The sequence below is a fragment of the Cebus imitator genome, unplaced genomic scaffold, assembly GCF_001604975.1.
Source record: "Cebus imitator isolate Cc_AM_T3 unplaced genomic scaffold, Cebus_imitator-1.0 Scaffold93, whole genome shotgun sequence".
Classification (NCBI taxonomy): Eukaryota; Metazoa; Chordata; class Mammalia; order Primates; family Cebidae; genus Cebus; species Cebus imitator.
In genome coordinates this window covers 4,987,146-5,014,198 of record NW_016107408.1, presented here as the reverse complement: position 1 = coordinate 5,014,198, position 27,053 = coordinate 4,987,146, and the positions used below count along the sequence as shown (strand labels likewise).

Sequence of the window (27,053 nt, the reverse complement as noted above, 5' to 3'; positions counted from 1 at the left end):
AAAAAAAAAAAAAAAAAAAGATCCTGCACACCAGTGATGGCCTGAGAGGCCAGCTTACCAGCTCATGTGTAACGAGACCAAACCCCAGCTCAGCAGCTTGGGGTTTTGGGTACCCCTGAGCTCTGAACAAGTCAGCGCTGCTGCAGCCTGCTGTGAAAGAGCTGCTACTAGCTGAGGCCACAGAAGGAAGGGCTGTAGTGATATCTAGTGCCCAGGAGGAGGGGCTGTGTGCCAGGCAGAGCCATGCAGACGAGGGCCCTCAGGGGCTGGCCCCATGGCAAGCAGGGCGCGCTGACCAGTAGCACAGGGCCTGGTGAGAGACAGATGGAAGATCCGGTTTAGACTGCAGAGTGGACTGGCGGGGGGATTGGGGATGATGCAAGAGCTGTCTTCCTTCACCTGGCTGGGGGCCTGTCACCTGCAGGGTAAGGTCACCAATTCCAGCAAATAGCCTGTTGGCTCATCTTAGCCCTCAGACTGCTGTGATTATCTCAGGCAAGGAAACATGGCTCAGAGAGGCTGAGTGACTTCCCTAAGATCACACAGCCAGTAAGTGGCAGAACTGGGACATGAACTCAGATCTGTCTGACCCAAATCCGTGCACTTGAACCCCAGATTGGCATTTTCAGTGTGCCTTCCTAGGGCAGAACCCGCTGGCTGAGTTTTGGAAGGCCTGGCCTTTCCAGCCAAGCATGTGTTTCATCAGTAGACTGGAGGGCTGGGTCCCAGTTGCCGTTCCTGTTCTTCCCCAGTGATTGGTCTTCTGGGAGTCCCTTGGGATGCTCAACTAACCTCTCTTTCTCTTTGTCTGTGTCTGTCTGTCTGTCTCCCTCTCTCTCTGCCTCTCTCTGGGGAGGGAGGTTTTCCCCTCTTCAATCTTCTGTACGTGTGTCCCTCTGTCCCTCCTGTCTGTCCATCTGCCTCTCTTCAAACCTCTGTCTCCCTCCCTGTGCTTGTCCTAGTCTCTCCGCAGGTCCCTCCGGTGGACATGGGTGGGGCCCTGGGGCTGGCCCTGTTGCTCACCTCACTCCTTGGTGCCTCGGCAAGGCCAGGTCCCGGGCAGGGCGAGCAGGGCGTGACGGTGGCCGTGGTGTTTGGCAGCTCAGGGCCGCCCCAGGCCCAGGTCAGTGCCCGCCTCACCCCTCAGAGCTTCCTGGACCTGCCCCTGGAGATCCAGCCACTCACCGTGGGGGTCAACAACACCAACCCCAGCAGCCTCCTCACCCAGATCTGCAGTCTCCTGGGTGCTGCCCGCGTCCACGGCATTGTCTTTGAGGACAACGTGGGCACGGAGGCGGTAGCCCAGATCCTTGACTTCATCTCCTCCCAGACCCATGTGCCCATCCTCAGCATCAGTGGCGGCTCCGCTGTGGTCCTCACCCCCAAGGTGCATGTTCAAACTCATGTCCCCTTGTGCCTTGGGCCTAGAGCGAGGCTGGGGTAGGGGATGCTTAGGTTCTGGGAGGCTGGGATTAGATGGGACTGGCAGGGAGGTGGCGGCTGAGGGCGTGACGTGGGTGATGGGGAGAAGGCGATGGGAATGGCATCCCCGTGTTCTAGAGAGACCCACTGGGCTGCTCTCACATTGTGTCTGGATGTGGGGCGGGCAGGGTGCAGGCGCACCTCTGGCTGTGGGGCTCAGGCTCCAGCCCTCGTTCTGTTTCCCTCAGCTTCCTAGGTCAGGCTGAGACCCAGAGGGCCGGTGGGGCATGGGAGGTGGTGTCTCGCCCCCTGGGCAGTTGTAGTTCACCTGTAGGGTGAGCACTCCAGGGAACTCTGGGAGCCCTGGGGGAGGCCTGTAGCCTCCTGTGGAGAACGTTCCAAACACACGTTCATCTGCAGTTACAACTGGGATAAGCATTCTGAAGGAAAAACCAGGATGCCGTGAGGGAGCTCATCGTCCCCATTTGCATAGGGTGTTGGCCAGGGAAGGTCTCTGGAGAAATGATGTCTAGGCTGAGACCTGGGGGCCAAGGGTGAGCCGGTGGGGAGGGGGAGAGGCCCAGGCAGAGGAGCAGGAGGTGTGACGGTCCCAAGGTGGGGAAGGAGCTTGGAGCTTTGGAGGAATAGAAGGAAAAGCCTGGAGAAGGAGGCGGGGGCCTGGCCTCGGGGGAAGATGTTCGGGCCTTCCCCTAAGCAAGTGGGCAGTCAGGGCTGGGTGAGCCGGCTGTGACAGTGGCCGTGCTCCATGCCTGCCTCAGCCCCTGAGCTTCCTGGACCTGTCCCTGGAGATCTAGCCATTCAGGGATGAGCAGAGGAAAGTCGAGGGAAGAGACTGATCTGATTTGCCTTTGTTCATTCTTACGTGGAGATTTTTGAGTATACATAAGAGTATAAGGAAAGCTCATATTTCCCCCATTTTCCCTGGTCATCCACCCCAGCCTCACCCTCACCCCCTTCCCCTTCTTTTGTGTTAATTTGAAGCACAGCCCAGGCATCCTCTTATTCCAGCCATAAATATTTCAGTATGTATCCATGCAGATAAGGACTTAGGAAAGTAAAACCACCATCCATGATCACATCTAAAAAATAAAACTCCTTAACATCTTTAAATATCTAGGCAGTGTTCACATTTCCCCACTGTCTCATAACTGTCGTAAATGTTGATTTTGCAGTCTGTTTGCTCTATCAAGAGCCAAGTCAGGTCCACACGTGCCGGTTGGTTGGTGTGGCTTCTAAGCCTCTCTCAACCTCTGGGCCCCTTCTCCGTCTCTCTCACTTTTTTCCTTGCAATTTGTTTGTTGAAGAAACTGGGTTGCTTGCCCTCTGAATTTTCCCTTATTTGCTTTTTTAAAAGACTGGAACAGTGGCAGCAGGGAGAGCATTTAGGAGGGGACTGCGGTGGCCCCGGTGCCAGCAGTCAGTGCCTTGGGCTTTTGCAGTGGCAGAGGCGTGGAGAGGAGGAGTTTTCCCACTCGCAGGGCTCCGACCAGGATGGTGCTTCCCAGTCCCTCTTATCGAGGCCCCGCATAAGACCTCAGGACATTGGCTCTCAACCCTCATCGTGTCCTTAGGAAATACAGACGCCTGGCTTTGCACCTCTGCAATTCAGTTTCAGTTGGTCTGGGGCAGCGCTTCTCAATCTAGCGGGCTCAAGGATCAGCTGAAAAGCTTGTTAGAATACAGATGCCAGGCGCCATACCCAGCGATTCTGATCCGGTCGGTGCGGGGTGCGGCCTGAGAATCTGCATTTCTGACAAGCTCCCCGGTGGTGCTGATGCTGCGGGTCTGCGGGCCAACGTGGTGGCTGAGGGCCGGGCATGCCCAGGCTAAGGGGCAGCGGGGAACCACGTTGGGGCGGGAGGCGCAGGCCAGGGGCTCCCGGAATACGGAGCAGCCACCGGCGCAAGGGCGCCTGGGAGCGGATGGAGGGGCCGGGGTCGGGGAAGGGGCGCGGGGCGGGGCTCGGCTCGCCCCGCCCCGGCTCAGGCCCCGCCCCGCCCCCAGGAGCCGGGCTCCGCCTTCCTGCAGCTGGGTGTGTCCCTGGAGCAGCAGCTGCAGGTGCTGTTCAAGGTGCTGGAAGAGTACGACTGGAGCGCCTTCGCCGTCATCACCAGCCTGCACCCGGGCCACGCGCTGTTCCTGGAGGGCGTGCGCGCCGTCGCCGACGCCAGCCACCTGAGCTGGCGGCTGCTGGACGTGGTCACGTTGGAGCTGGGGCCGGGCGAGCAGCGCGCGCGCACCCAGCGCCTGCTGCGCCAGCTTGACGCGCCGGTGTTCGTGGCCTACTGCTCGCGCGAGGAGGCCGAGGTGCTCTTCGCCGAGGCGGCGCAGGCTGGCCTGGTGGGGCCCGGCCACGTGTGGCTGGTGCCCAACCTGGCACTGGGCAGCACCGATGCGCCCCCCGCCGCCTTCCCTGTGGGGCTCATCAGCGTCGTCACCGAGAGCTGGCGCCTCAGCCTGCGCCAGAAGGTCCGCGACGGCGTGGCTGTCCTGGCCCTGGGTGCCCACGGCTATCGGCGCCAGCACGGAACCCTGCCAGCCCCAGCCGAGGACTGCCGCGCCCACCCTGGGCCCATCAGCCCTGCCCGCGAGGCCTTCTACAGGTGGGCACCTGCCCAGGGCATAGGGATGGGAGGTGGGGAGCGCTTCGGGGGACCTGGGTGGCAGTGAGCTTGGGCTGGCTGGCCACACCTCCCACTAGCTGCGTGCCTGGGGCCACAGCCACATTACCCCACCTGTTTGGGCCTTAGTGTCCTCATCCGAAAAAACAGCAGGTGTTAGGGTGTGTCGAGGACCGTGGGGCCAATACAGGGAAGCACTTTGAACAATAAATACAATCACTGCCACCTGCTGCCGGTGGCGGTGGTGAGGCAGAGGCAGTGGGTGCCTGGTCCTTGGCAGGGCTGCAGGCATCTCTCCCCTCTGGCAGGCACCTACTGAATGTCACCTGGGAGGGCCGAGACTTCTCCTTCAGCCCTGGTGGGTACCTGCTCCAGCCCACCATGGTGGTGATCGCCCTCAACCGGCACCGCCTCTGGGAGATGGTGAGAAGGGGGTGAGCCCAGGGGCCCTCAGTATCCTCTCATTTTGTCCCTGCCTCCTCTTGTGCCCACAGCTGAGCAGAGAGTCCCTCTGTCCCTTAGCCAACCCCTCATCTTCCAGGTCTCAGCTGAAACAAACATCTCCACTGAGAAGCCTCCAGGTGCCCCAGGGTGGGTGAGGTGCCCTGCTCTGGGCTCCCATAACACCCCGGATTCCCTCCACTATAGAACATTTTGAGCGCTCTTATCTCCTGGTCCTGCCCATGCTGGCCAGACAGGCTTGTAAACAATACAGAGAGACCAGTGCTTGATAGACATGTGCAAAACATTGTGGGATTAGAGATGAGGAACAGGAATTAGTTCTGCCTTCAAAGGAAGAAACTGGGGAAGATGTCCCAGAAGATGGGACATTTGAGCTGGGCTATGGAGGTTTGAGTAGGAGCCCACCGGGAAAAGGTGTTAGCCTGATATGGACAGAGGGACAGAAGGGTTTGGGGCATTTTTCAGTGATACAGGGGTGTGTTTGGGAGTATGGAGACTAAGGAAGTAGGAGTGATGGGGGGACACTGAACCTGAGCATGAAGGGCCTTGAGTCAAGGTCAAGGGGGGACCAGTGTAGTGAGTGAGACAGGGTCAGGTCTGGGCTTTAGGAAGCTGCCGTGGGTCAGTGTGGCACTGGACTGGAGAGCACAGGGACCCAACGCACGGGGAGGCTGCTGGGAGCAGCCCTACTCTGACCTGCCCCAGTGTCCCTAGGTTAGAGAGGGGGATTCTTGGCCCTGGCAGGCTCCACCCAGAGGCCCCACCTAGAGGGTGGGGGCTGCAGGGCTGAAGGCTCCAGGCTGAAGCTGTCACCTTCCGCAGGTAGGGCGCTGGGAGCATGGGGTCCTATACATGAAGTACCCCGTGTGGCCTCGATACAGTGCCTCTCTGCAGCCTGTGGTGGACAGTCGGCACCTGACGGTGGCCACGCTGGAAGAGCGGCCCTTTGTCATTGTGGAGAGCCCCGACCCTGGCACAGGAGGCTGCATCCCCAACACCGTGCCCTGCCGCAGGCAGAGCAACCACACCTTCAGGTCTGCGGGTGCCCTGGGAGGCTGGTGTGAGCTGGGTGCCATTGTGTGATGGTCAGGTGTCGTGTGTGTCTCATGCTTAGGTGTGGGGCAGGGGTCCGAGTGCCAGGCTGGGAGGAGCGGCTGGGGCAGGGCTGGGCTATGACCTACTCTGACTCCTGGTGGTCTCATGGCGGTGGCTGCAGCAGCGGTGATGTGGCCCCCTACACCAAGCTCTGCTGTAAGGGCTTCTGCATCGACATCCTCAAGAAGCTGGCCAGGGTGGTCAAATTCTCCTACGACCTGTACCTGGTGACCAATGGCAAGCATGGCAAGCGGGTGCGCGGCGTTTGGAACGGCATGATTGGGGAGGTAGGCCCTGCCCCATTCCCATTTTGCCCGCCCTGCCGGTTCATCTGCTGCCCAGACCCCACGAGGCTCTCAGACGCCCTCTAGAGGGGGGCATGGGCTGTCACCAGTGATGACTCCTGTGGTGGTCAGTACTGAAAGCTGAGCTCTGAGGGCCCCAGAGGGAACGACTGACTCAGCCAGTGGGTGCTGGAGGGGTGCCCGGAAGCGCCTGTGCAGCATGTCCACACCTCGGGACCCCCTGTTTCAACCCCCCGTGGCATCCGGCCCCCCAGGTGTACTACAAGCGGGCAGACATGGCCATTGGCTCCCTGACCATCAATGAGGAGCGCTCTGAGATTGTGGACTTCTCTGTGCCCTTTGTGGAGACGGGCATCAGCGTGATGGTGGCTCGAAGCAATGGCACCGTCTCCCCCTCGGCCTTCTTGGGTGAGGCCCAGGGTGGGCAGGGATGGCTCCACGGGCAGAGGGGCCCACGAGGAGGGTGTGTACAGCTTGGGCGGAGATGGGGAGTGGGTGGGCTCGCAGAGGCCTGGCACAGCAGCCAGGTTGGCTGGAGGTGAGTGGAGAGGAGAGGGGAGAGGTGAGGTGGATGTTGGGTTCTAGGTATGGCTGCCCGGCCAGGGTGGGGTTGGAGGAGTGGGATAGGTCATGGTGCCACTGTGAGTGACAGGAAAACCAGGCAGGCAGGCTGGCCTCAGGAGGGGCTGTGGGGCAGGGCCGTGCAACAGAGTGGGAGGCCCGTGGGGAGTTGAGGAGTGAGTGTAGTGTGGGAAGAGGTGTGTTCCTTCCTGGGTGAGGAGTCCGGCATTGTCTGGGCAGCCCCCTCGTACCGGGTCCCATGCTGGGTGCTGGGGCTACAGCTGTGGTCCTTGCCTTCCGAGAGTGCCAGTCAGAGGCCAGGCGGGACATGCAGTGTGAGGTCGTAGAGAGCTGTGAGGACAGGAGGAGGACAGGGGAAGAGCTGAGGCTGGCCAGATAGGAGTTGGAATCCCAGCTCTGCCCTGTCCTGCAATGTGGCTTTGGGCAAGTCACAGAACCTCTCTGAGCAGACTCCTCATCCACTGGAGAGAGAAAAAAACCCCCCTTCATAGCATAGCAAGTGCTCATGGCAGGAGTGACTGCCCTCCCTCTCTCCCTCCTTCCCTCCCTCTCTCCCTCCCTCCTTCCCTCCCTCTCTCCCTCCCTCCTTCCATCCCTCTCTTCCTCCTTCCTTCCCTCCCTCTCTCCCTCCCTCCTTCCCTCCCTCTCTCCCTCCTTCCCTCCCTCCCTCCCTTCCTTCTTTCTGTTTGTTTCTTGGAGATGGGGTCTTCCTCTGTCCCCCAGGCTGGAGTGCAGGGATACCATCTTGTCTCACTACAGCCTGGAACTCCTGGGCTTGTGATCCTCCCACCTCAGCCTTTTGAGTATCTGGGATCTCAGGTGCTCACTGTCACACCTGGCTAATTTTTGTACTTTGTGTAGAGGCTGGCTTTCACTGTGTTGCCCAGGCTGGTCTCTGAATTCCTGAACTGAAGCAATCCACCTGCTTCAGCCTCCCAAAGTGATTTATTTATTTATTTCTCTTTCTTTCTCTCCCTTTCCCTCCCTTTCTTTCTTTTCTTTCCCTTTCTTTCTCTTCCTTTTTATCCCTCCCTTTCTTTCTCTTTCGTCTTTTCTTTCTTTCCCTCCCTCCTCTTTCTCTCCCTTTTTTCTTTCCCTCCCTCCCTCCCCTTCCTTTCTTTCATTCCTTCTCTCCCTTCCTTCCTCTCTCTTTCCCTCCCTCCCTCCCTCCCTCCTTTCTTCCTTCCTTTTTTCCTTTCACTCTGTCACCCAGGCTGGAGTGCAGTGGTGCAATCTCAGCTCACTACAACTGCCACCTCCCGGGTTCAAGGATTCTCCTGCCTCAGCCTCCTGAGTAGCTGGGATTATAGGCATGCGCCACCATGCTCGGCTTATTTTTGTATTTTTGGTAGAGACGGGGTTTCGCCATGTTGGTGAGACTGGTCTCAAACTCCTGATCTCAGGTGATCCGCCCGCCTTGGCCTCCCAAATCGCTGGGCTTACAGGCGAGAGCCATCGAACCCAGCCAGCAGTAGTGATTTCTTACTCTAGGAGATAGGAACAGTCTTGTCCGGGGCCTGGGGTGGGTGTCTCCAGTTCTCTGGGCGTGAGTTTCCATGTTGGTGGGATGAGCAACACGACTTAGCCTCAGAGGCTCTGATTCTGGGCAGAACCACTGATCGGCCACTCCGGGCCAGGCAGGGTTTGTGAAGTCAAAGGAACGTTCCTTGGGGTGGGTGACTTGTACCTGTCCCAAAGAAGCTGGGGTTGGGGAGACACCAAGGATGCTGGAGAGCCTGACCTCTTTTGGGGACCTCTCCTGGGGCTCTGCTGGTCTGAGTCAGGGGCCCCCTTGACTGGGTCTACAAAGCTGGTGGGTGCCTACTTTGACCACGTGGACCCACCTGTCTCCACCCAGTGCTTCTGGGCTGGGGGCAGGGGACACACCGAGGCCTCTGACTGCCTCCCACTGTCCCCAGAGCCATATAGCCCTGCGGTGTGGGTGATGATGTTCGTCATGTGCCTCACCGTGGTGGCCATCACCGTCTTCATGTTCGAGTACTTCAGCCCCGTCAGCTACAACCAGAACCTCACCAGAGGCAAGAGTAAGCCTCACCTGGGGCTGGGAGGAGGGCGGGGCTTGGAGGTACACATCGCCACACCTGGTGGAGGAGGGCACCCTGGCTGGGAGGAGGGCACCCTGAGGGCTGGGCTCAGGGGCAATGGGTCCTCCAGAGACTACCTTTGGGAGGCCCCTGGCCTTCGGATGACACACGCTGGGGGCCAGTCAGATGAGACAGACACATGGGGACACACACACACACACACACACACGCGGGTGAGCGGACTTGACCTGGCAAGGGAATGGCCAGGGATGGGTCCCCCCCAAGGCCAGGCTGAGACCAGAGCTGTGCAGTCGGGTGGGCTGAGCTGAGCCCTTTCATGGTGGGCAGGAGGAGCCCCAGTGTCCCCCTCTTGCCCCCAGAGTCCGGGGGCCCATCTTTCACCATCGGCAAGTCTGTGTGGCTGCTGTGGGCGCTGGTCTTCAACAATTCAGTGCCCATCGAGAACCCCCGGGGCACCACCAGCAAGATCATGGTTCTGGTCTGGGCCTTCTTTGCTGTCATCTTCCTTGCCAGCTACACGGCCAACCTGGCCGCCTTCATGATCCAGGAGCAGTACATCGACACTGTGTCCGGTCTCAGTGACAAGAAGGTTGTGGGGCTGTGGCTGGTGGGGGTGGGGGGACACTGAGGGTGGGGACAGGCTGTGAGTGGGCAGACCCAGAAATGTGAGCTGGAGGTTGGAGCAGGAAGAAGCTTCAGGGCCTGCTGAGGAGGGGCTGGGGGCTGGGGCAGGAGATGATTCAGAGCCACCGGCCAAGAGGCCTTGGGTAAGTCTCTCTCTGTCTCGGGCCTCAGAATTTTCATTTGGAAAACACGAGAGTGGCCTGGACAGCCGTTAGGACCTTCTGCTCTGACAATGCAAGTCCACACTGCGGGGCTCGGCTCTGGGCTGGGTTTGGGCTTTGGTGCCTGGAAGGCTGGAGGAGGGTCATGACGGGCTGCTGCCCTCCACCTGCAGTTTCAGAGGCCTCACGATCAGTACCCACCCTTCCGCTTCGGCACGGTGCCCAACGGCAGCACGGAGCGGAACATCCGCAGCAACTACCGAGACATGCACACCCACATGGTCAAGTTCAACCAGCGCTCGGTGGAGGACGCGCTCAGCAGCCTCAAGATGGGGTGGGTCCTGGCCCTGCACCCACCGTCTCCATCCACGTGTCTCCCCAGTGGCCACCTTAGCTCTCCCTGTAGGGACAGTGGGGCTGGGCTGTCCTGCAGACTCTTGAGGGGTGGAGGGAGGAGATCTTGGGGCAGAGTGGAGCTTGAAGCACAATGGAAGCCACCACGTGTCTCAGAACACAGCTGTGGTGCCGACCAATGTTCAGCCTCGGTCTGAGGAGGTGGCTGGGACAGTCTCTGAGTCTTAGGGGCGTGGAGGGGGTGAGCAGAAAGGGTGGTGTGTCTTCTGGGAAAGGACAGTCCCCTGGTCTCTCTGTGGGGGAGGGTGGGAGGGATCCTCACTGCACCCAGGACCCAAGAGAACCAGACAATGCTCTGCCCACTCATCCCTCCCGGGGGTGCCCAGCAGGCTTATGTGGTTCAGACCCCTGTCACGCCCCAGTGTCGGTGCCCCTTCCCCTCCCATATGGTCCCTAGCTCTGAGGCTCAGCCTGTCCCCAGGAAGCTGGATGCCTTCATCTATGATGCTGCTGTCCTCAACTACATGGCAGGCAAGGACGAGGGCTGCAAGCTGGTCACCATTGGGTCTGGCAAGGTCTTTGCCACCACTGGCTACGGCATTGCCATGCAGAAGGACTCCCACTGGAAGCGGGCCATAGACCTGGCGCTCCTGCAGTTCCTGGGGGACGGTGGGTACTGCTACTGCTGGGGTGTCCAGGGTGGGCTGTGGAGCCCATGGTGGTCAGCATCTCCACCACCGATCAAGTCCCCAAGGCCTGTGGGCAGGGAGTGGTCTCTGGGGGGTGAGAGGTTGGGACAGTTGAGCGGGGCAGGTACTAGGAGCAATTAGAGACAGACCCGAGGAAGGGAGAGGAGGGAGGGAGCAGGAACTGGGCTGGAGAGTCCCTGAAGGGCAGGAAGGAAGGAAGGGGCTCAGGCCTCATGGTGGGGCCAGGGTGGGGTGGCTGAACTCCTTTCTTCTGCCCTAAGGCCCCTCCCATGTTCCCTCCCAGATGAGCACCTCCTTTGCTCAGTAGAGTATCTCCATGGCCATCTTGAGATTACCTGGGGTACTACGAACCTGCCTAGTCCCACATGTGTGAGTGTCCAGCCCAGCCTGTCTGCAAACCCAGAGAGAGCTTTGAGTTTAGAGGAGTTCCACCCTCGTTAGATAAGACATGGTCTGGACCGGGTGTGGTGGCTCATGGCTCTAACCCTAGCACTTTGGGAGGCTGAGGTAGGAGGATTACTTGAAGCCAAGAGTTTGAGACCAACCTGGGCAACACAGCAAGATCCTGTCTCTATAAATAAAAAATTTTAAAAATTAGCCAGGCATGGTGGCACGCACCTACAATCCCAGCTACTTGAGAGGCTGAGGCAGGAGGATCCCTTGAGCCCAGGATTTTGAGGCTGCAATGAGCTATAGGATTGTGCCACTGCACTCCAGCTTGGGCGACAGAGTGAGACCCTGTCTCAAAAAAAAAAAAAAAAAAAAAATCGGATTTCTCAAAGCATATAATAATGAGAGCAGCCAGGTGAGGTGACTCATACCTGTAATCCCAGAACTTTGGGAGGCCAAGGTGTGAGGATTGCTTGAGTCTAGGAGATTGGGATCATCTGAGACAATGTGGGGATATCCCATCTCTACAAAAAATACAAAAATTAGCCAGGTGTGGTGGCATGCCTGTAGTCACAGCTACTCACGGGGCTGAGATGGAGGGATCGCCTGAGCCTAGGAAATCCAGGCTGCAGTGAGCCATGATCACACCACCCCACTTCAGCCTGGGTGACAGAGCGTGACTGTCTCAAAATAATAATAATGACAGTGATCACAATGCGTGTCTCTTAGGCGCCGAGGCCTTTTGTCTTCATGTGCCCAGCTCCATGAGTGACATGTAGATGGTGAATAAGTTTATGAAGATGAGTGAATGAATGGATGCTAACATTTGCCCAGTCCACAAGCCTTTACTAGGGGTGCACAGCGGGAGGACCCAAAGGCCAGCATTGCCCACCCCAGCCTCCACCCGGCTTTCCTATTTCGTTGCTCACTGACCCTCCACTCTCTGCCCCACAATCCTGTCCCAGCCAGGCTGGATCCCTGTGTGGTCCGCTTGAGGAAGAAGGGGGTGGCGCCCTGGCCCCAGATCCCTTCTTACTCCAGGCTTGTGGTGAGCTTTGTGAGGGGGTTACTTTAGGGGTTTGCTATAGTTTCCTGAGCCAGATGTGTACCCCCCCCACTCCAGGAGAGACACAGAAACTGGAGACCGTGTGGCTCTCAGGGATCTGCCAGAATGAGAAGAACGAGGTGATGAGCAGCAAGCTGGACATTGACAACATGGCGGGTGTCTTCTACATGCTGCTGGTGGCCATGGGGCTGGCCCTGCTGGTCTTCGCCTGGGAGCACCTGGTCTACTGGAAGCTGCGCCACTCGGTGCCCAACACATCCCAGCTGGACGTCCTGCTGGCTTTCAGCAGGGTGGGTGCCTGCCCCTCCCCACACAGGCCGTAGCTTTAAGGGCACCTACCCAGATAAGTCCGGGCTGGCCATGGCCCATTTCCAGAGGTAAAAGCCAAGGTTCTGGCTGGGCTCGTGGCTCACGCCTGTAATCCCAACACTTTGGGAGGCTTAGGCTGGTGAGTACCTTGAGTCCAGAAGTTCAAGACCAGCCTGGGCAACATGGCGAAACCCCATCTCTACAGAAAATAAAAGAATTAGCTGGGTGTGGTGGTGCGCGCCTACAGTCCCAGCTACTCAGGAGGCTGAGTTGGGAGGATCGCTTGAGCCCAGGAGGCAGAGGTTGCAGTGAGCTGAGACGGTGCCACTGCACTCCAGCCTGGGCAACAGAGTGAGACCCTGTTTCTAAAACAAACAAACAAAAAAACCCAAAGTCCTAAGAGGTGGCATGGCTCACCAGAGTGGCAGGGTTGAAGAGGGGGAGAGCCCTCCCTCCACACAGGCGTGCCCAGGTTGGAACCCTCACGTGCCAGGTGCTAGCTAGAGTGATTAGGAGAACGAGTTAATCACTGGGCGCTCAGACCACTCTTTCATCTGCAAAGCCCATGGGAGACGCTTCACAGTTAGCTGCTTCCTGAGACTTAGAGAAGGCTGATGATGTCTTGGGACCAGGGGGAGACAATCGGGGTGGGTCCCTGAGCGGAGGGCGCTGCTCACAGCGTGTCGTCTCCTACTGCCCAGGGCATCTACAGCTGCTTCAGCGGGGTGCAGAGCCTGGCCAGCCCACCGCGGCAGCCCAGCCCGGACCTCACGGCCAGCTCGGCCCAGGCCAGCGTGCTCAAGATGCTGCAGGCGGCCCGCGACATGGTGACCACGGCGGGCGTGAGCAGCTCCCTGGACCGCGCCACTCGCACCATCGAGAACTGGGGTGGCGGCCTCCGTGCGCCCCCACCGCCCCCCTGCCCGACCCCGCGGTCCGGCCCCAGTCCGCGCCCGCCCACCCCCGGCCCACCCCCAGAGCCGAGCCCCAGGGGCTGGGGACCGCCAGACGGGGGTCGCGCGGGGCTCGTGCGCAGGGCTCCGCAGCCCCCGGGCCGCCCCCCGACGCCTGGGCCTCCCCTGCCAGACGTCTCCCGAGTGTCGCGCCGCCCAGCCTGGGAGGCGCGGTGGCCAGTGCGGGCAGGGCACTGCGGGAGGCACCTCTCGGCCTCCGAGCGGCGCGCGCTCCCACAGCGGCCCCTGTCGCCCGCGCGCTGTCACTACAGCTCCTTTCCTCGAGCCGACCGATCTGGGCGCCCCTTCCTTCCGCTCTTCCCCGAGCCCCCGGAGCCGGAGGACCTGCCGCTGCTCGGGCCGGAGCAGCTTGCCCGGCGGGAGGCCCTGCTGCACGCGGCCTGGGCCCGGGACTCGCGCCCGCGCCACGCTTCGCTGCCGAGCTCCGTGGCCGAGGCCTTCGCTCGGCCCAGCTCGCTGCCCGCCGGCTGCACCACCCCCGCCTGCGCCCGCCACGACGGCCACACGGCCTGCAGGAGGTTGGCGCAGGCGCAGTCGATGTGCCTGCCGACCTACCGGGAGGCCTGCCAGGGGGGCGGGCAGGCAGGGGCCCCCGCCTGGCGGCACAGACAACCCGTCTGCCTGCACGCCCACGCCCACCTGCCGTTTTGCTGGGGGGCTGTCTGTCCTCACCTCCCACCCTGTGTGAGCCACGGCTCCTGGCCCACTGGGGCCTGGGGGCCTCTGGGGCACAGGAGCAGGACTCTGGGGCTGGGCACAGGCTACAGGGACAGTGGGGGACTGGACGGGGTCAGCAGGGTAGCCTGTGGGACGCAAGGCTTCCTGGGACCCTGCACCTGGAGGCGGATCTCCAGTCTGGAGTCAGAAGTGTGAGTTATCAGCCACACAGGCTCCTAGCCACCTGGATTCTCTGCCTGACACTGTCAGGATTAAGGGGCAGGCAGGATTGGGCTTTTCTGGCTTCTACCATGAAATCCTGGCCATTCGACCCCAGTGACAGATGATGTCTTCCATGGTCAGCTCAGTGACCTCAGCAGCCTCAAATCATGGTGTGGGCTGGGCTTTTGCTGTCCTCTTGTCATGCAAAGTTCTGCCAGGAGGGTGTGCTGTGGGGGTCAGACCCTGAGGCTCTCCTTGCCCTGGGGCTAGCCAGTTCCTGGTCATGGCTGTTGTGGGCATGGAGGCTGGAACCTGTGGTTGAGGCAGGGCTATCCTGATCCTTGCTCTGCCTGGCTGCAGTTTCTTCTCATTGGAGCACTGGGACATTAAACCAACCTTTTACAACCCACTGGTCCTGGCTGCTTCATTCTGCATTCTGGAGGAGGCACAGCACAGCCAGTAGACAGTAGTGTCATGGGAATATCCCAGGTGGGGTGTTTGCCTAAAGCAGGTGGGCAGCTCCCTGTGGGGGAGACGGAGCCTTGGGAGGGATGTGGTAAGGAGGTGAGGCTGAGGGGGGGCTCTGGGCAGCAGAAACCACTTGGTATTCAGGGCCAGCTCCCACCCATCCTGGCACTGGATGTGACACGTGTGCTCAGCACGGGGGTTCTGGTGATGATTGATGGAGTTCAGCCCTCAGTCTCCTTGAAAGGGAGGCTTGTGCCAGGAGTGGTGGCTGTCCTGCCCTACCAGGGATGTCCGGGGGGGCCTGACAGTGCCGTGGTGGCAGAGGCAGAGAAAGGTGGGAGCTAGTGGGCTTGCTGAACCCTGGCTGGCCGTGTTCTCTCTGTAGCTGACACGCGAGGCTCGGAACTGCCTGGGCTCTGAATCCTGGCACAGGTGGCTGCCAGGGTCAGGCACAGCTTGGCCTCGCTGGTGCCAGGACGCCTGTGGTGAGAGAATCTGCCTGCGGTCTTATCCTCTGTCCTCCCTCTGGGACTTCTAGCCCACTTCCTTTTTCTATCACACCTCTTTGGCCCATCTGAAAAGATGGCTTTTGCTTATCATTTTCAGTGTTTTCACATCTGCAATTACACTTATTCCCACTACAGTGACTGTGGAGCAAGTAGGCGTTCATTCTTCTATCCATTCCACCAACAGTGAGCACTATTGATTCTGTCAGACCCTTTCCTCACGGCTGAGGATGTAAAGGCCAAGCCCGGGCTGTCCTGACAAGTTGGGTGGAGGCAGGGCAGAGGCTAATTCCACGGACAGAGGAAGCCAGGAGGGGCGGTGCTGGCTGGCTCCGCCAGTGCCCTCCCACACAGTTCCTTCCTGGTTCCCAGGAAGCTAGGTTGACTCTTTAGTCTCTGAAGGCCCCACTGCTTGGGTTGGGGCCGTGAGAACTGGACTTTTTTGGGGTTAGTTTTAGGGGTGAAGGCAGCTGAAATGGTGGGGTGGGATACACCTCCATTCTTGGTGGGAGAATAACTACCCCGGAATGGGTGGCCCTGTGCAAGTTCACGCTGTCTGCCCTGTGCGTTTTCACGGACTGGAGCCAGGTCCAGGACAGCAGGTGGGGAGTGTGCCTAGGTAACTGCTGGAGGCTAGCACTCTGGAGGGGAGGCGCTTGACCTTGGTCACAGCCACTAGTAGTGAGGGGGTTAACTGTTGGCCACCAGCCCCTGGAACTGACCCCTTCCTCCTCCCTGGAGTCAGGGTCTGCCTTTGGCCCTGGGAGGAAGGTTGTGGCAGGTCAGGCAGCTGGGAGGAGCTGTGAGGTCAGGGCTGCTCCGCTCTCTGCCCAAGATCATTAATAACCAAGAACTGGAAAGATCATTAAGAGCTGAGCCTCCAAGTGGAGCTGAGCCTGCTGCTGGCTCTCAGGAGGGGCGACTCCTGCTCCCAGGCCAGGCACTGGCTGCCTTGTACCTTCTCTAGGAATATATTTGGCAGGGGGGATGGGAGGGGGATGGAGGAGGGAGGCAGGGAGAATATGAGTCCTGGGGGACAAGTAGCAGGAAGGGTACATCCTGAGTTCAGAACTAGCCTGGCCTGGCTTCCTGCACCACCAAGGGAAGGGAGGAAAGCCTGGCAGGGGAGAGGAGAGAGAAGTAAGGCCATAGATGTGTAATCATCATAAGCAAGGGCCTGGACACCCAGATGCTCAAATACTGCCTTTTTTCTTTTGGTGAGATACAGGAAGAGAGAGGCCCTTGCTGCTGGTCTCAGAGCAGGAAAATCTTACTAACTGGGGTCCCTTCTGCTGCTGCTGTAGCTGTTTTTCCTTGTGCCTAGCTGAGTGGCTTGTGGCCCAAGCCACCTTTCTACAGGGAGCCAGGTGTGTGTGGGAGAGGAGCGCAGTTTGTAAAAGGGCAGGCTGATGCCAGGACCCTCCAGCCTAGCCTGTCCTGCTCTTTGAAAGGGAAGGACTGTCCTCTAGTTTCCTAGGGGACAGGGGAACGAGAGACAACCCCTCTCCCCAAAGCCCACCAGATTCCAGAGAATTCAGGCCAATTTCCTGTTTCTGAATTGCAATCTGGTGACAACTCAGCTCATTAGGAGGCTAAGAAACCAAGTAGGTGTCCTGACGAGTCGGGGGCCACTGGCTGTAAGTGCAGGTATGGCTGGCGAGTGATGTGGGAGACAGGTGTCACTGAACAGCTTTATTGAGCACTTTTGTGCTGGGCACTAAGCTCAGCACTTTAACCCCCACAACTGACCAGTGACACAGCTACTATTACCCCACTTTACACACGAGAAAGGATAGGTCACGGAGGCTCGCTGCTTGCAAGTGGCAGGCCTAGCTGCCTGATCCATGCAGAAAGTACCCAATGCCATGCCTGGCACATAATGACCCTCAGCGGAGGTTACCCCTCCAGTGTGCAGTCAATACCACTGGCCCACACGGAAGGGATCCCAAGCTCTCTCCAGCTTTCCCTTGGCCCTTAACCATGGGTCACCCTTACTTGGGAATCTGCCCCCTAGACAGGACACTTCCACTTCCCCCAGGCCTGGCACTGCCAGTCACTGCCCCTCTGCAGTGGCTTTCCAGGAGTGGGGTAGCAGCCCCTGTCCTTCCCTCTGACTCTGGCTTCTGCCTGTTGCCGAGGCTGCTCCTGGCCCCGTGGTGAAAAGAGCTGTGTGGCTAGGCGCCTGGCACAGTGCCACAGCCCACCTCCACCACCCAGCAGTGCCTCCCGGTCTGTCACCTGCCACCTGCCCCATCTATAATCTTGCAGCCGCTGCTCTAGCCTCAGGTGAGGAACAGCCAGGAGCTGCTGGCACGAGGTGCTGCGGATCAGGTGGGTCTGGTGCTTCTGTGGGGAGGGAGGCAAAAAACGTTTACTCCCACCTTGACCTGGCCTGCCCCTGGGGCATCTGGGGCCATGCAGGTGGCGGACGATGGGTAGAGGTTGCTGGCTTTAAGCTTTCCTCCACAGCGACACCTGTTCCTGGGTCAGGCTGGGCGGTATCCTCTTCTGCTCTCCCCACCACTGACCCTGGGGAGCATCTGCATAATGGAAACCACAACCTAGACTTGCCTACTTTGCCAAGCTGATGATGGCTGCAGTTCAATGTGCCTGATACACATGGAGAGCCAGCATCACCTGGGACTGTTTTGCTGCTGTGGTCCTCTGCCCCTGGCCCCAACCCCCGATGGCTGTCAGTGGCGGAATCCTGGCGTCTATGGAGAGGAGGGTGACCCCATCTCACTACTAGCAGGACGACACTGAGGAGCAAGGCAGCTCGACCACAGCAGTGGGGAGGGTCCCCGCTTGGCTTCAGCAATGTGGTCACTGTGGGCTTGTTCCCTCCAGGGCTGGGGCTGCCTCGGCTCAGAGGTGGCAGGGAGCATAGCCACCAACTCCATGGCTGGGCGGCTCCAGACTGTCACATAAATCAACCTGGGCTTTATGAAGCTAATGAATTTGCTCCAAAATTTGGTTTGGAGCCTGGGGCAGCAGGATAATTCAATCTGCTTTGTCTCTAAGTGAGAGAGAATGTAACTAGAGAAGGGGAATTCCAGATGCTTTGAGTTTTCAGCAAACAACTGGGAAGCTGTAGAGAGAGCCCAGGCCACGGGAGCGAGGCCAGGTCTTCCTTGCTCTTGGCCTGGCCACTGCAGGCCCCTGCTCTACCCACCCTGAGAGGCCTCCTGGGAGGAGCCACAATGGCAGATGGAGAAGAGGCATTTGTTTTTCCTGTGGATGGAAAATAATGACACGTGGGGACAAGCGGTAAGGACCGCCAAGGGGTGACGGCAGTGAGAAAGCAGACTGAGGCCAATTACACCTTGAGGGACTCTCCCAGGCTTCAGCTGCCAGGGTAGAGGTGGCGCTACCTGCGGGCTCCCCAAGTTTCCTGCAAATCCCACATCCCCCTGACCCTGAGACCATCTCGGGCCCCAGGAGACCCTGCATCGTTGCTCTGTCAGAGGTCTGAAGACGGTGAGACATGGGAGGGGCTGAGCAAGGCACTGAACTCAAAAGAGGGAGGGATGGGGCCTGAGACCCACCCCAGAGAGGCAGCTCCAGGCCAGCGGCTCTGGGCTCTAGGACAGGTGGGACCAGGCCCAGGGCTGGGGGCAAGCCAGTGAGGGTCAGGAGGACCCCCAGGTCCTGAAACAGTAGAAGGCACGTTGAAAATGCAGAGTTCATTCGAGTCACCTGTGTTTCCCAGGAGGCCAGCCCAGCAAGTGTGTGCATGGCTGAGTGGGAGGTGGCTGGGGACCTGGCCTCCTTCCACGAGAATGGCAGCAGGGGCCCCATTCAACCCCACATTGCCCAAGGGACACAGAGAGTGTGAACACCGAGCACCCATGCCCAGCCCCTAAGGGAGCCACCTTTAGTGCTGGCGTGGGGGCAGGGGCAGCCTGACCGTCGTGAGGGTGGAAACCTCGGAGTCCTCCCACTGCCATGTCACTGCCAAGTCTCAGAGGTGCCAGGTGGGGATGGCTTCCCTCTAGTAGGACCACCCGCACTACAGAAGGCCCTGAGGGCTCCAGCGGGGCAGCGAGGGCAGCAGAGGGTCCCTTTCAGGGACAAGCTCCAGACTTTAGGCCCGGCTGGCAGGTGGCCGTGTCCCTGTAGGAGGGACGCTCCCTCTAGCCTGCTACTCCGGAGTTCGCACCCACAGCGAGTGCCCTCGCAGCTCTGTCTGGGACTCTGGTACCAGTTAGCACTTCTTGTTCTTGTCAGGGGGCCAGCCAGGCCCTCTCTGAGGTGGTGCCTAGCACCTCCCAGGCCTGGTGAGAGGGTGGCCCCTGCCGTCACAAGCGGGCCTGGCTGGGATGCTTGTAGCCCCGGATTCACCTCTGAAGAGGCAGCAGCTGCTAGTGGAGGGTTCTGAGACAAGGATGCAGGATGGGGCTGGAGAGGGGAGGGGCGTGGGCGGGGACAAATTATGGCAGTGCCAGCACCGCATCTCCCACCCTACAGGGAGGAGCCTGCCTCTGGAGGTGGGGTGGGGGGTGAAGCATGTTGGAGAATTTGGGAGAGGGATGTGATTCCAGTAATTAGTCCTAGAACTTGGGAGCAGCCATGTGTCACCCAGGCAGGAGGACCTGCTGGGAGAGCAGCCTGGGGGAATGAGGCCAGGTGCAGACTGGGTGGAAGGTGGGGTGGGGAGAAGACCCCCAGCTGGACAGAGGGTTTCCCCCTAGAGCCACAGTCCCACCTGCCCCATGGAGACCTGGGAGCAACTCAATCTGGGCTCTGCGGGTGAGGGACGAGGCTGGGCACCCTACGCCTCCCACCACCAGACCTCCCTGTCCTGCCATCATAGCTTGGTCTCGCTGAGGACGATATTGGCCGTGACAAAGATGAAGCAGGAGAATGCCCAGAGCAGCACGAAACCCACCCAGAAGGTGTGGCGGAAAGGGGACCTGTGCTTGTTGCTGACCCCGCAGCCAAAGGCCAGTTGGGTGTCCCTGCGGCAGTGGTACACCAGGAAGGCGGGGACGACGTACTGGATGCCGGTGCCTGCGTAGGCCCCTGTGATGCCCACCAGGGACTCCAGGTCGTGGGTGCAGAAGGCCACCAGCACGGGCGGCACCAGGGTGATGGTGGGAAACACGATGCGGTCCACCACCCACGGGTACGTGCCGCCCTCGCGGTGGAAAAGCGTCTTCCAGTTGTTGCGCAGGGTCACGGCAATGATGGGGAAGTTGGTGCTGATGGTGAAGACGGGGAAGAGGCCCAGGAAAAAGCGCACGGCGGCCAGGCCCACGACGTCACAGCGCGCGAAGTTGAGGGTGTACATGTCCATGAGGCTGTCGCCTCGGAAGCAGAAGATGGCGGTGAAGGAGAGGAGGCCATAAAAGGCCAGGATGAGCACGTAGTCCAGGAACACCAGCCTCGTGAGGTGGCGCTTGGAGGAGACGGGTGTGATGAGGGATGGTAGGGAGTGCTGGCACATGAAGGAGTAGACGCACACCCCGAACAGGTTCCGGACCCCCGAGAAGTCGGCCAGGGGCGGGTGCCCCTCCCCCTGTCCGTGCCCGATTCGGACCAGGGCCAGCACAATCATGACGGCAAAAGCTGGGAAATGAGAGAGGGGAGTCAGCCAGTGGGGACGGGCACAGCCCTACCTTGGAGTTTCTGGTCTGGAGGCACCTTTGTGGGGACTAGAGCCCCATGAGAAAGAATCACTAAATGCAATCACGCAGCCCTGTTCTTGGGCAGCTCAATGGTGGCTGCTCATTAGATGAAGGAAGTCCTGCATCCCTCTCTGTCCTGTTCTCCCCTCTTCCTGCTGAGCAGGGGGCCTGGGTATGTGGGGACAGGGCTGTGCTGGGGCCAGTGGCAGGGTGGCCTGGCTCTGCAGAGGTGGCAGCTCTGTCTTCTCAGAGGATGAGTCCTGGTCAGGCACTGCCCGGCTCCCTCATTAGCCCCCCAGGGCTCTCAAGGGCTCTGCCAGCTTCCTGGCAGGGAGCAGGCTGGGTCAGGACACAGGGTCACCCTCTATCCTTTGGTTTAAGCAATGTGAGACTGGGGAGCTGGCGGGGTAGATGCAGAAGGGCAGGGAGCATTTATGAGGAGGTGTCCTCCTGGGCCGAGGGCATCTGCTAGACACAGCTGAGGCCGACAAGCAGGAGTGCTGCCCAGGGGCAGACGGGTGGGTACCCAGGGGCCAAGGGCAGGCAGGAAGTTGCCAGTGGTCATGCCAGGGCAGAAATGACACCAAGGACCTGGGCTGCTGACACCAAGGCTGGAGGCAGGTGGCATGTGGCTCTGTTTTCCTGGGCCTGGCAGCACAGCTACAGGGACTCTGTGGAAGTGGAAGGGGGCTCGTGGCCCTATCTGTTCAGAGTGAACAGCTTGCATTGCTGATGGAGACCGGGCTGGCTTCACTTCGCAGCCTTTTATGATGGCTCTCCTTTTGGGCCGCCACCGGAGACAGGCTCACAGCACGTCCTCCACACTGAGCTCCCCAGAGGCAGCCTGCGCAGCCCAGGCACAAGGGGCTGTGTCCCGGCACTCTGCGGAGATGGCATGCTTAGATCTTTCTGCGTCTCTGGCTTCTGCCCTCCAGTCTACCTAGAACCTCGGTTAGCTACTCACACATGGAGACTACCGGTGTCCGTGTCTCTTCTGAAGCTGACCAAGCCCTGTTCTCTCTGTTCAGAACATATCTGACAGCCCCTCTAGACTGCGCCCTCACCCCTCAGGTGAAGCCCACGGGGACATGTTACATTTCTTGGTGAGCAGCACAGGCAAGTGTGAAGGGGCAGTGGCCAAACAGGCTAGCTTGAAGCTCGGTGGCTCCTGTCTGGGGCCCGGGCAGAGCCTCAGGGCTCTTCTGCAGGTGGGCATCTGGGTACCCCATGGTCCCCTTTGGGCCAGGCACACTCCCCAACTCCTGGAAGGAAGAGTTGGTTCTGATGGGACCCACAGGGAGCCAGGCAATGTCTTCCCATAATGACACTTGGGAGTGGGATGGAATCTTCATCTATTCCTTTTAATGAGAACTGCCTGACACTGGCGGGGATGGGAGGGGAGGAGTGGAATGTGGAAACCTGCCTGAGAAAATTGGCAGTAAAGAAGATGATTTGTTTCTGCCTCTCATCGCCCGCTCCAGTCTCCGCCACTCCTGACTCTGAGGGCCTGGGGACTCTTCCTCCCCCGGCATCACACATTGTCCCAGCCCTGGTCAGTCAAGGGGAAGTGGTGACCTAGCCCCTTCAAGTCTCAGCCCAGGGAGCTGCCTCCAGCTTCTCCCACTGGGGATGGATGGCACAGGACACCTGTGGGAGAGCCCAAGACCCTGAGCAATCTGCTCGCCCCAGAGATTTCTGAGGGTGGGTACGGGGGGTGTGCGCAGCAGAAGCCTGTGTGGGAGATCCCCCCCACAGGAGGTGTGGCAGGGCAGGGTGTGCGGGAGGGGGTACCAGGGAGAGACTAGGCAGGCTGGAGGTGGAGTCCCTGTGTGCCAGAAAGGGCTACAGGGAGAGCTGAGCAGGGTGGCACTGGGGTACAGCAGGCAGACTGGGCCCAGGGGCACCTGGTGATTATTCAGGAGGCTGCAGCAGACAGTTCTGCCATCATAGGTGGGGCATGAGGGTCAGGACAATGGGGGCAGCTGCTGTAGGGCAAGATTCAAATCCTGGACTGCCACTGCCATCTCAGGGCGCCACCTTGACACCTGGCACTTGGCCCTGGCCAAGGCTGGCATGAACTTAGAAAAAGGCAAGTGGAGAATTCCTCTAGCTGTCTGTCGCTTGGCCCTGGGTCTGCTGAGCAGGCAAGAAGGCAGGAAGAGGTCAGCTGTCTGGACGTGAGCACCCCTGTCACTGCTCTCTCCTGCCCTGGACGCAGCTCATGCTTCTCTGCTCCCAGCCTTGCATCTCCAAAGAAAGGCAGCTCTCCTCACAGCGCTGACTGTGGGATTTCCTTACAGTAAATAAAATAATTTATGAAGTAGGTTTCCAAAGAAATGAGATGAGTGTACACACACGCACCCCACCCCTGAAATGTACCCCTCCTAACTGGCATCCTCCTGCACAGCTATCTTGGGAAGAGGCTGCCTTTGACGCCAGCAATGGTACGGAACAACCTCTAGAATCTTTGGCTAGAACAAAACCATGGCGGCCTGGCGCAGTGGCTCACGCCTGTAATCCCAGTACCTTGGGAGGCTTAGGCAGGCAGATCACCTGAGGTCAGGAGTTTGAGACCAGCCTGGCCAGCATGGTAAAACCCCACCTCTACTAAAAATTAGCTGGGCTTGGTGGTACACACTTGTAATCCCAGCTATTTGGGAGGCTGAGGCAGGAGAATCACTTGAACCCAGGAGGCAGAAGTTGCAGTGAGCCGAGATCATTGCATTATTGCATTCCAGTCTGGGAGACAGAGCAAGACTCCAAAAAAAAAAAAAAAAAAAAAAAAAAAAAAAACAAGACAAAAAAAAAAAAAAAAAAAAAAAAGAACAAAGCCACGGCCATGGGTGATTTAAAAAATGGATTTCATGGTCTTCTAGTCATAATTAGTTTCACCTCATAATGCCACTACCTAATTAGTCACCCATTTTGTTCTTTTAATTGTCTTAAACAAGTCTATTTCCAAAAACCAGGTCTACCTTCGTGGGCTGGATGTTTGCTGCTGCCTGGGAGTCAGAAGCAGATGCTAGAAGCTCTTGGGAGGTGATTCCAGAGCGTTAGAAAGTAGGATGAACAGGGGGCAGGGGTGGCTGCAGGGCCGTGTGGGCCTTCGTGAGCTCCCCTTGGCCACACCCTGTGCTGCTGTCAAAAGCTCACCCAGCTGTGTAGCAGCTCAGCTGCATGGAGATGCCACCAACTCTGGGGCTGATCAGACAGAGTGCACACCCAGCCAAGGTGGATCGTTCACCTGTGAATCCCGACCTGTGCTCAGAGCACCCACACACCAGGAGGGGGAGAGGCTGCCATGGTGAGGAGTGCACCCGGGAAGGGTAGGTGGTTCTAGAAGAGCCATGGCCCCCAAAACAGGGGTGAGGACCAGCTTCTCAGTGGAAATGGCCCCAGCCAAGGTGGAGGGTGAACCCCAGCTACCTGGGGAGGTGGGGGCAGGGCCCTCCGGTTCCCCACCACCATGAGGCTATGAAGGTGGGTGCGGGACTCTGTGCCTTGGGCGTGGAGAGTGAGGGGAACTGTTCCAGCCTGGTCGCCAAACCAGCAAGTTCAAAAGAAACTAGCACCACCTAGAACCTCAAGTTCCCCCGAGAGACAGAGGAAAGGGAGAGAAGGAAGGAAGGAAGGGAGGGGAAGGAGGGAGGGAAGGAGGGAAAAGAGGGAGGGAGGGAGGGGAAAGAGAGAGGGAGGGAGGGGAAGGAGGGAAGGAGGGAGGGAGGGAGGGAGGGAGGGAGAGAGGGGAGGTCAGAGTCCCGACCTTGTGGGGTCCCAGTACCATGGGCACAAGGCTTAACCCCCACGGCCCACCTAGCCAGGCCCCTGTGACCCCACCCCTTTGTCTGGCCCCTCCCTCCCTCCTTCCCCTGGCTATGAAAGGAGCAGAGTTCAACAGCCATCTCCTAGATTGATTGCCAAATCCCTGGGAGACAGCTGCTCCAAAAACTCATTAGGTCTGATCATAAATCAAGATGAAACGAGGATGACAGGTTGTGGAGACCCTGCCAGGATGCGTGGTAGGGAGCAGGGCTCTGAGCGGCACACCGACATTCGGGGCTCGGCCACAGCCGCCGAGACAGCCTGCGGCCACCCCGTGGATGCTGTGTGGGAGGCCAGACGGGCGTGGAGGCGGGACAGAGCAGAAACTGCTCCCCAGACAGCTAAGGACCAGACACCCACGGTCAGATGTGCAGGGGTCTGCCCTCAGCAGGGCCGGCAGTTCCCCAAGAGCCTATCACAGGCAGTGAATGTCCAGAACACCTGCGTCCACATCCATCCACAATTCCACACCGGGAGTCCCGCTCCGAGAGGTGGTGACCAGCAGTGAGGAGCTGGGAGGAAGCAGAGGGGAGGACGGGGGAGGAGGCTGACACGAGTCACACAAGCGGCTGTTGGGCCTCAGAAGCCTTAGCTACAAAGTGACAAGGGGAGGCAGGAGACTTCTCTTTCCATATCTGAGCAAAAGCCACTGCACTTGTCTTGTGTAACCCATGGGCCCAGCTGGACCATTCATTCCTTCAACAAGAATGGACTGTGTCTCTGTTGGGTGCTGGGCACTATGCTGGCCATCTGGGGACAGCAGACTGAGACAGGGGCCCTGTCTTTCCGGAGCCCAGAGTCCAGGGGACAACAGGTAGAAGGTATGGGGACAAATTACAACCAAAGAACGGGCTGGTTATTAGGTATATGATGAGATCCCTGTCACAGGAGGTGGCCAAGGCCAAGGGGAGGAGGCTACCTGGTGGGAAGTCCCAGAGGGAACCAGGCATCAGACAGGAGGTGGAGGGCCTTTCAGGGCCGTTCCACCCTACACGGCCTGTGGCTGCCATGACTCCTCACGCTTTAGGAGGAGCAGGTCAATGCAGGGTGAAGACGAGGAGGGGGGCACCCAGAGGCAGAGCCTCACTAAGGTCCCATGAGGTTGCCTGCCAAGGCTGCTGGCTGCCCACAGGCTCGTCCTAACAGTGGATCTCAGTTCCACACTCAGGCCTCGCCATCCTGATTCACCTGAGCTGCAGCCCCTCCCCTCCTTGCACACTGACACTCGGTGAGGGAGTGAGGAAGACACAGGAGTGAAGGCACAGGAAGTCACTGTCTTGGGGCTGAGATAAAACAGGCACCAGTCCTGAGCTGCCAGAGGCCAGTGAAGGAGGCGCCTCCCTTCCCTTTCTGAGGACTGAGCCGCCTGGAAGCACATCCAGTGTACGGGCATCTGGACAAGCCAAGGTTCATGCTAATATCTGCTCTGCAGCAACCTCAAGCATGGTGGTCAAGGTGCAATTTCACATCAAGATATGTTCTCACAACATGTGAGTCCTCAGGCTCCTAAAGCAGTCAGAAGAGAAGCGGCCTTTCCCCAGACAGCCTCAGCCCGGCAAGAGCCAGATAAAAAGTCCCTACAGGCACCGCCTCCACATCTGTCTGTCCTCACTACTCCTCTCCTTCACAGGGAGGAGGCCAGGAAAGCCCACCCCTCTGAACACCTGCTAAATGGTAAAGGTGGCGCTGGTTTATAAGGGGATGAGTCAACAAACACCCACATCTCTCCCAAATCCCTCCCTTCCAGAATATTCCCTGCCCTCCCAGAACCTCACCCTGCGGGCCTGGGGGAAGAAAGGGCCTTATTGGCCAGATGAAGCCATGACTGGACCAAGACCTTGCAGGCAATGCAGGTGACTTATTCTTGGGGCCAGATGGGGAATGAGCAGGTGTCTGGAGTTGGGGCCGAGGGCCCTAATGCTCGTTTGGTGAGTCCTATCAGCACCTCCAGCTCACCTCTCTTGGGCCTCTGTGGGCAGCAGCAGTAAGATCAGAGTTGTCAGTAGCCAGCCCTATCCTTCCTGCACTGAACGCACACCCTTGGGCATCAACATAAGTGCTGGCTGAGCTGGAGGTGTGGAGAGGGAAGAGCTCCTTCTGGGTCCTCGCAGGCAGCCTTGGTCTCTGAGCCATGTGAAGCCTAGGCAGGAGTCTGCCTTCCTTACAGAATCCTGGGGTCTGTGTGGGGCTGGAGAGAGCTGGGTGACCTGCCCAGGTACCACTGGAGTTGGGGAACAGGGGCCAGAGCTCTCCAGGTCTGGGTGGGGGCAGAAAGAGCCCTCCCAGGAGCCCCCACCTCTGCTGTGGGGACGCACACGAAGCGTCCCCATGAGCATGTGAGGATGGGGCACTGAGCCCCTCTTGGTGGTTTTCCTGTTTCTTCATACCCATGACTAGCTCTGAGATTACGCAAGGGCTACTTCTGAGCAGCCTGAATGCTGCCCACGCTCTCCCTGAAAGTAGCAACAAACCCATCAGGCTCTGATAGAGAAGCACTGAGAAGCATCTAGAGCTGTGCTGACCACCAGGGCCACACAAGGCCGAGGCTACTGAGCACTGGAATGTGGCTGGTTCAAACTGAGGGGAGCT

At 59.2% G+C, this 27,053-nt stretch overlaps 2 protein-coding genes across 8 annotated transcripts in view; one reads left to right on the top strand and one right to left on the bottom strand.

Annotated features, from left to right (window-relative positions):
• Nucleotides 1-14,450, top strand: part of GRIN2C (glutamate ionotropic receptor NMDA type subunit 2C) — a 19,920-nt gene extending 5,470 nt beyond the window's left edge. For 3 of the 4 annotated variants that reach the window (XM_017535657.2, XM_037741004.1, XM_017535656.2), the window contains exons 2-13: nt 974-1,387; nt 3,448-4,046; nt 4,373-4,487; nt 5,349-5,560; nt 5,743-5,908; nt 6,181-6,334; nt 8,428-8,553; nt 8,934-9,163; nt 9,533-9,693; nt 10,195-10,382; nt 11,937-12,169; nt 12,890-14,450. In XM_017535657.2, coding sequence (XP_017391146.1) covers nt 989-1,387; nt 3,448-4,046; nt 4,373-4,487; nt 5,349-5,560; nt 5,743-5,908; nt 6,181-6,334; nt 8,428-8,553; nt 8,934-9,163; nt 9,533-9,693; nt 10,195-10,382; nt 11,937-12,169; nt 12,890-14,035 — 3,729 coding nt within the window. In that variant the 5' untranslated portion in view covers nt 974-988 and the 3' untranslated portion in view covers nt 14,036-14,450. The remainder of the gene's footprint in view (nt 1-973; nt 1,388-3,447; nt 4,047-4,372; nt 4,488-5,348; nt 5,561-5,742; nt 5,909-6,180; nt 6,335-8,427; nt 8,554-8,933; nt 9,164-9,532; nt 9,694-10,194; nt 10,383-11,936; nt 12,170-12,889) is intronic. The other variant, XM_017535658.2, reaches the window with a different exon arrangement.
• A 2,295-nt stretch (nt 14,451-16,745) lies between these two features.
• Nucleotides 16,746-27,053, bottom strand: part of TMEM104 (transmembrane protein 104) — a 62,513-nt gene continuing 52,205 nt past the window's right edge. For 2 of the 4 annotated variants that reach the window (XM_017535661.2, XM_037741013.1), the window contains one exon: nt 16,746-20,583. In XM_017535661.2, coding sequence (XP_017391150.1) covers nt 19,823-20,583 — 761 coding nt within the window. In that variant the 3' untranslated portion in view covers nt 16,746-19,822. The remainder of the gene's footprint in view (nt 20,584-27,053) is intronic. The other 2 variants (XM_017535659.2, XM_017535660.2) reach the window with 2 other exon arrangements.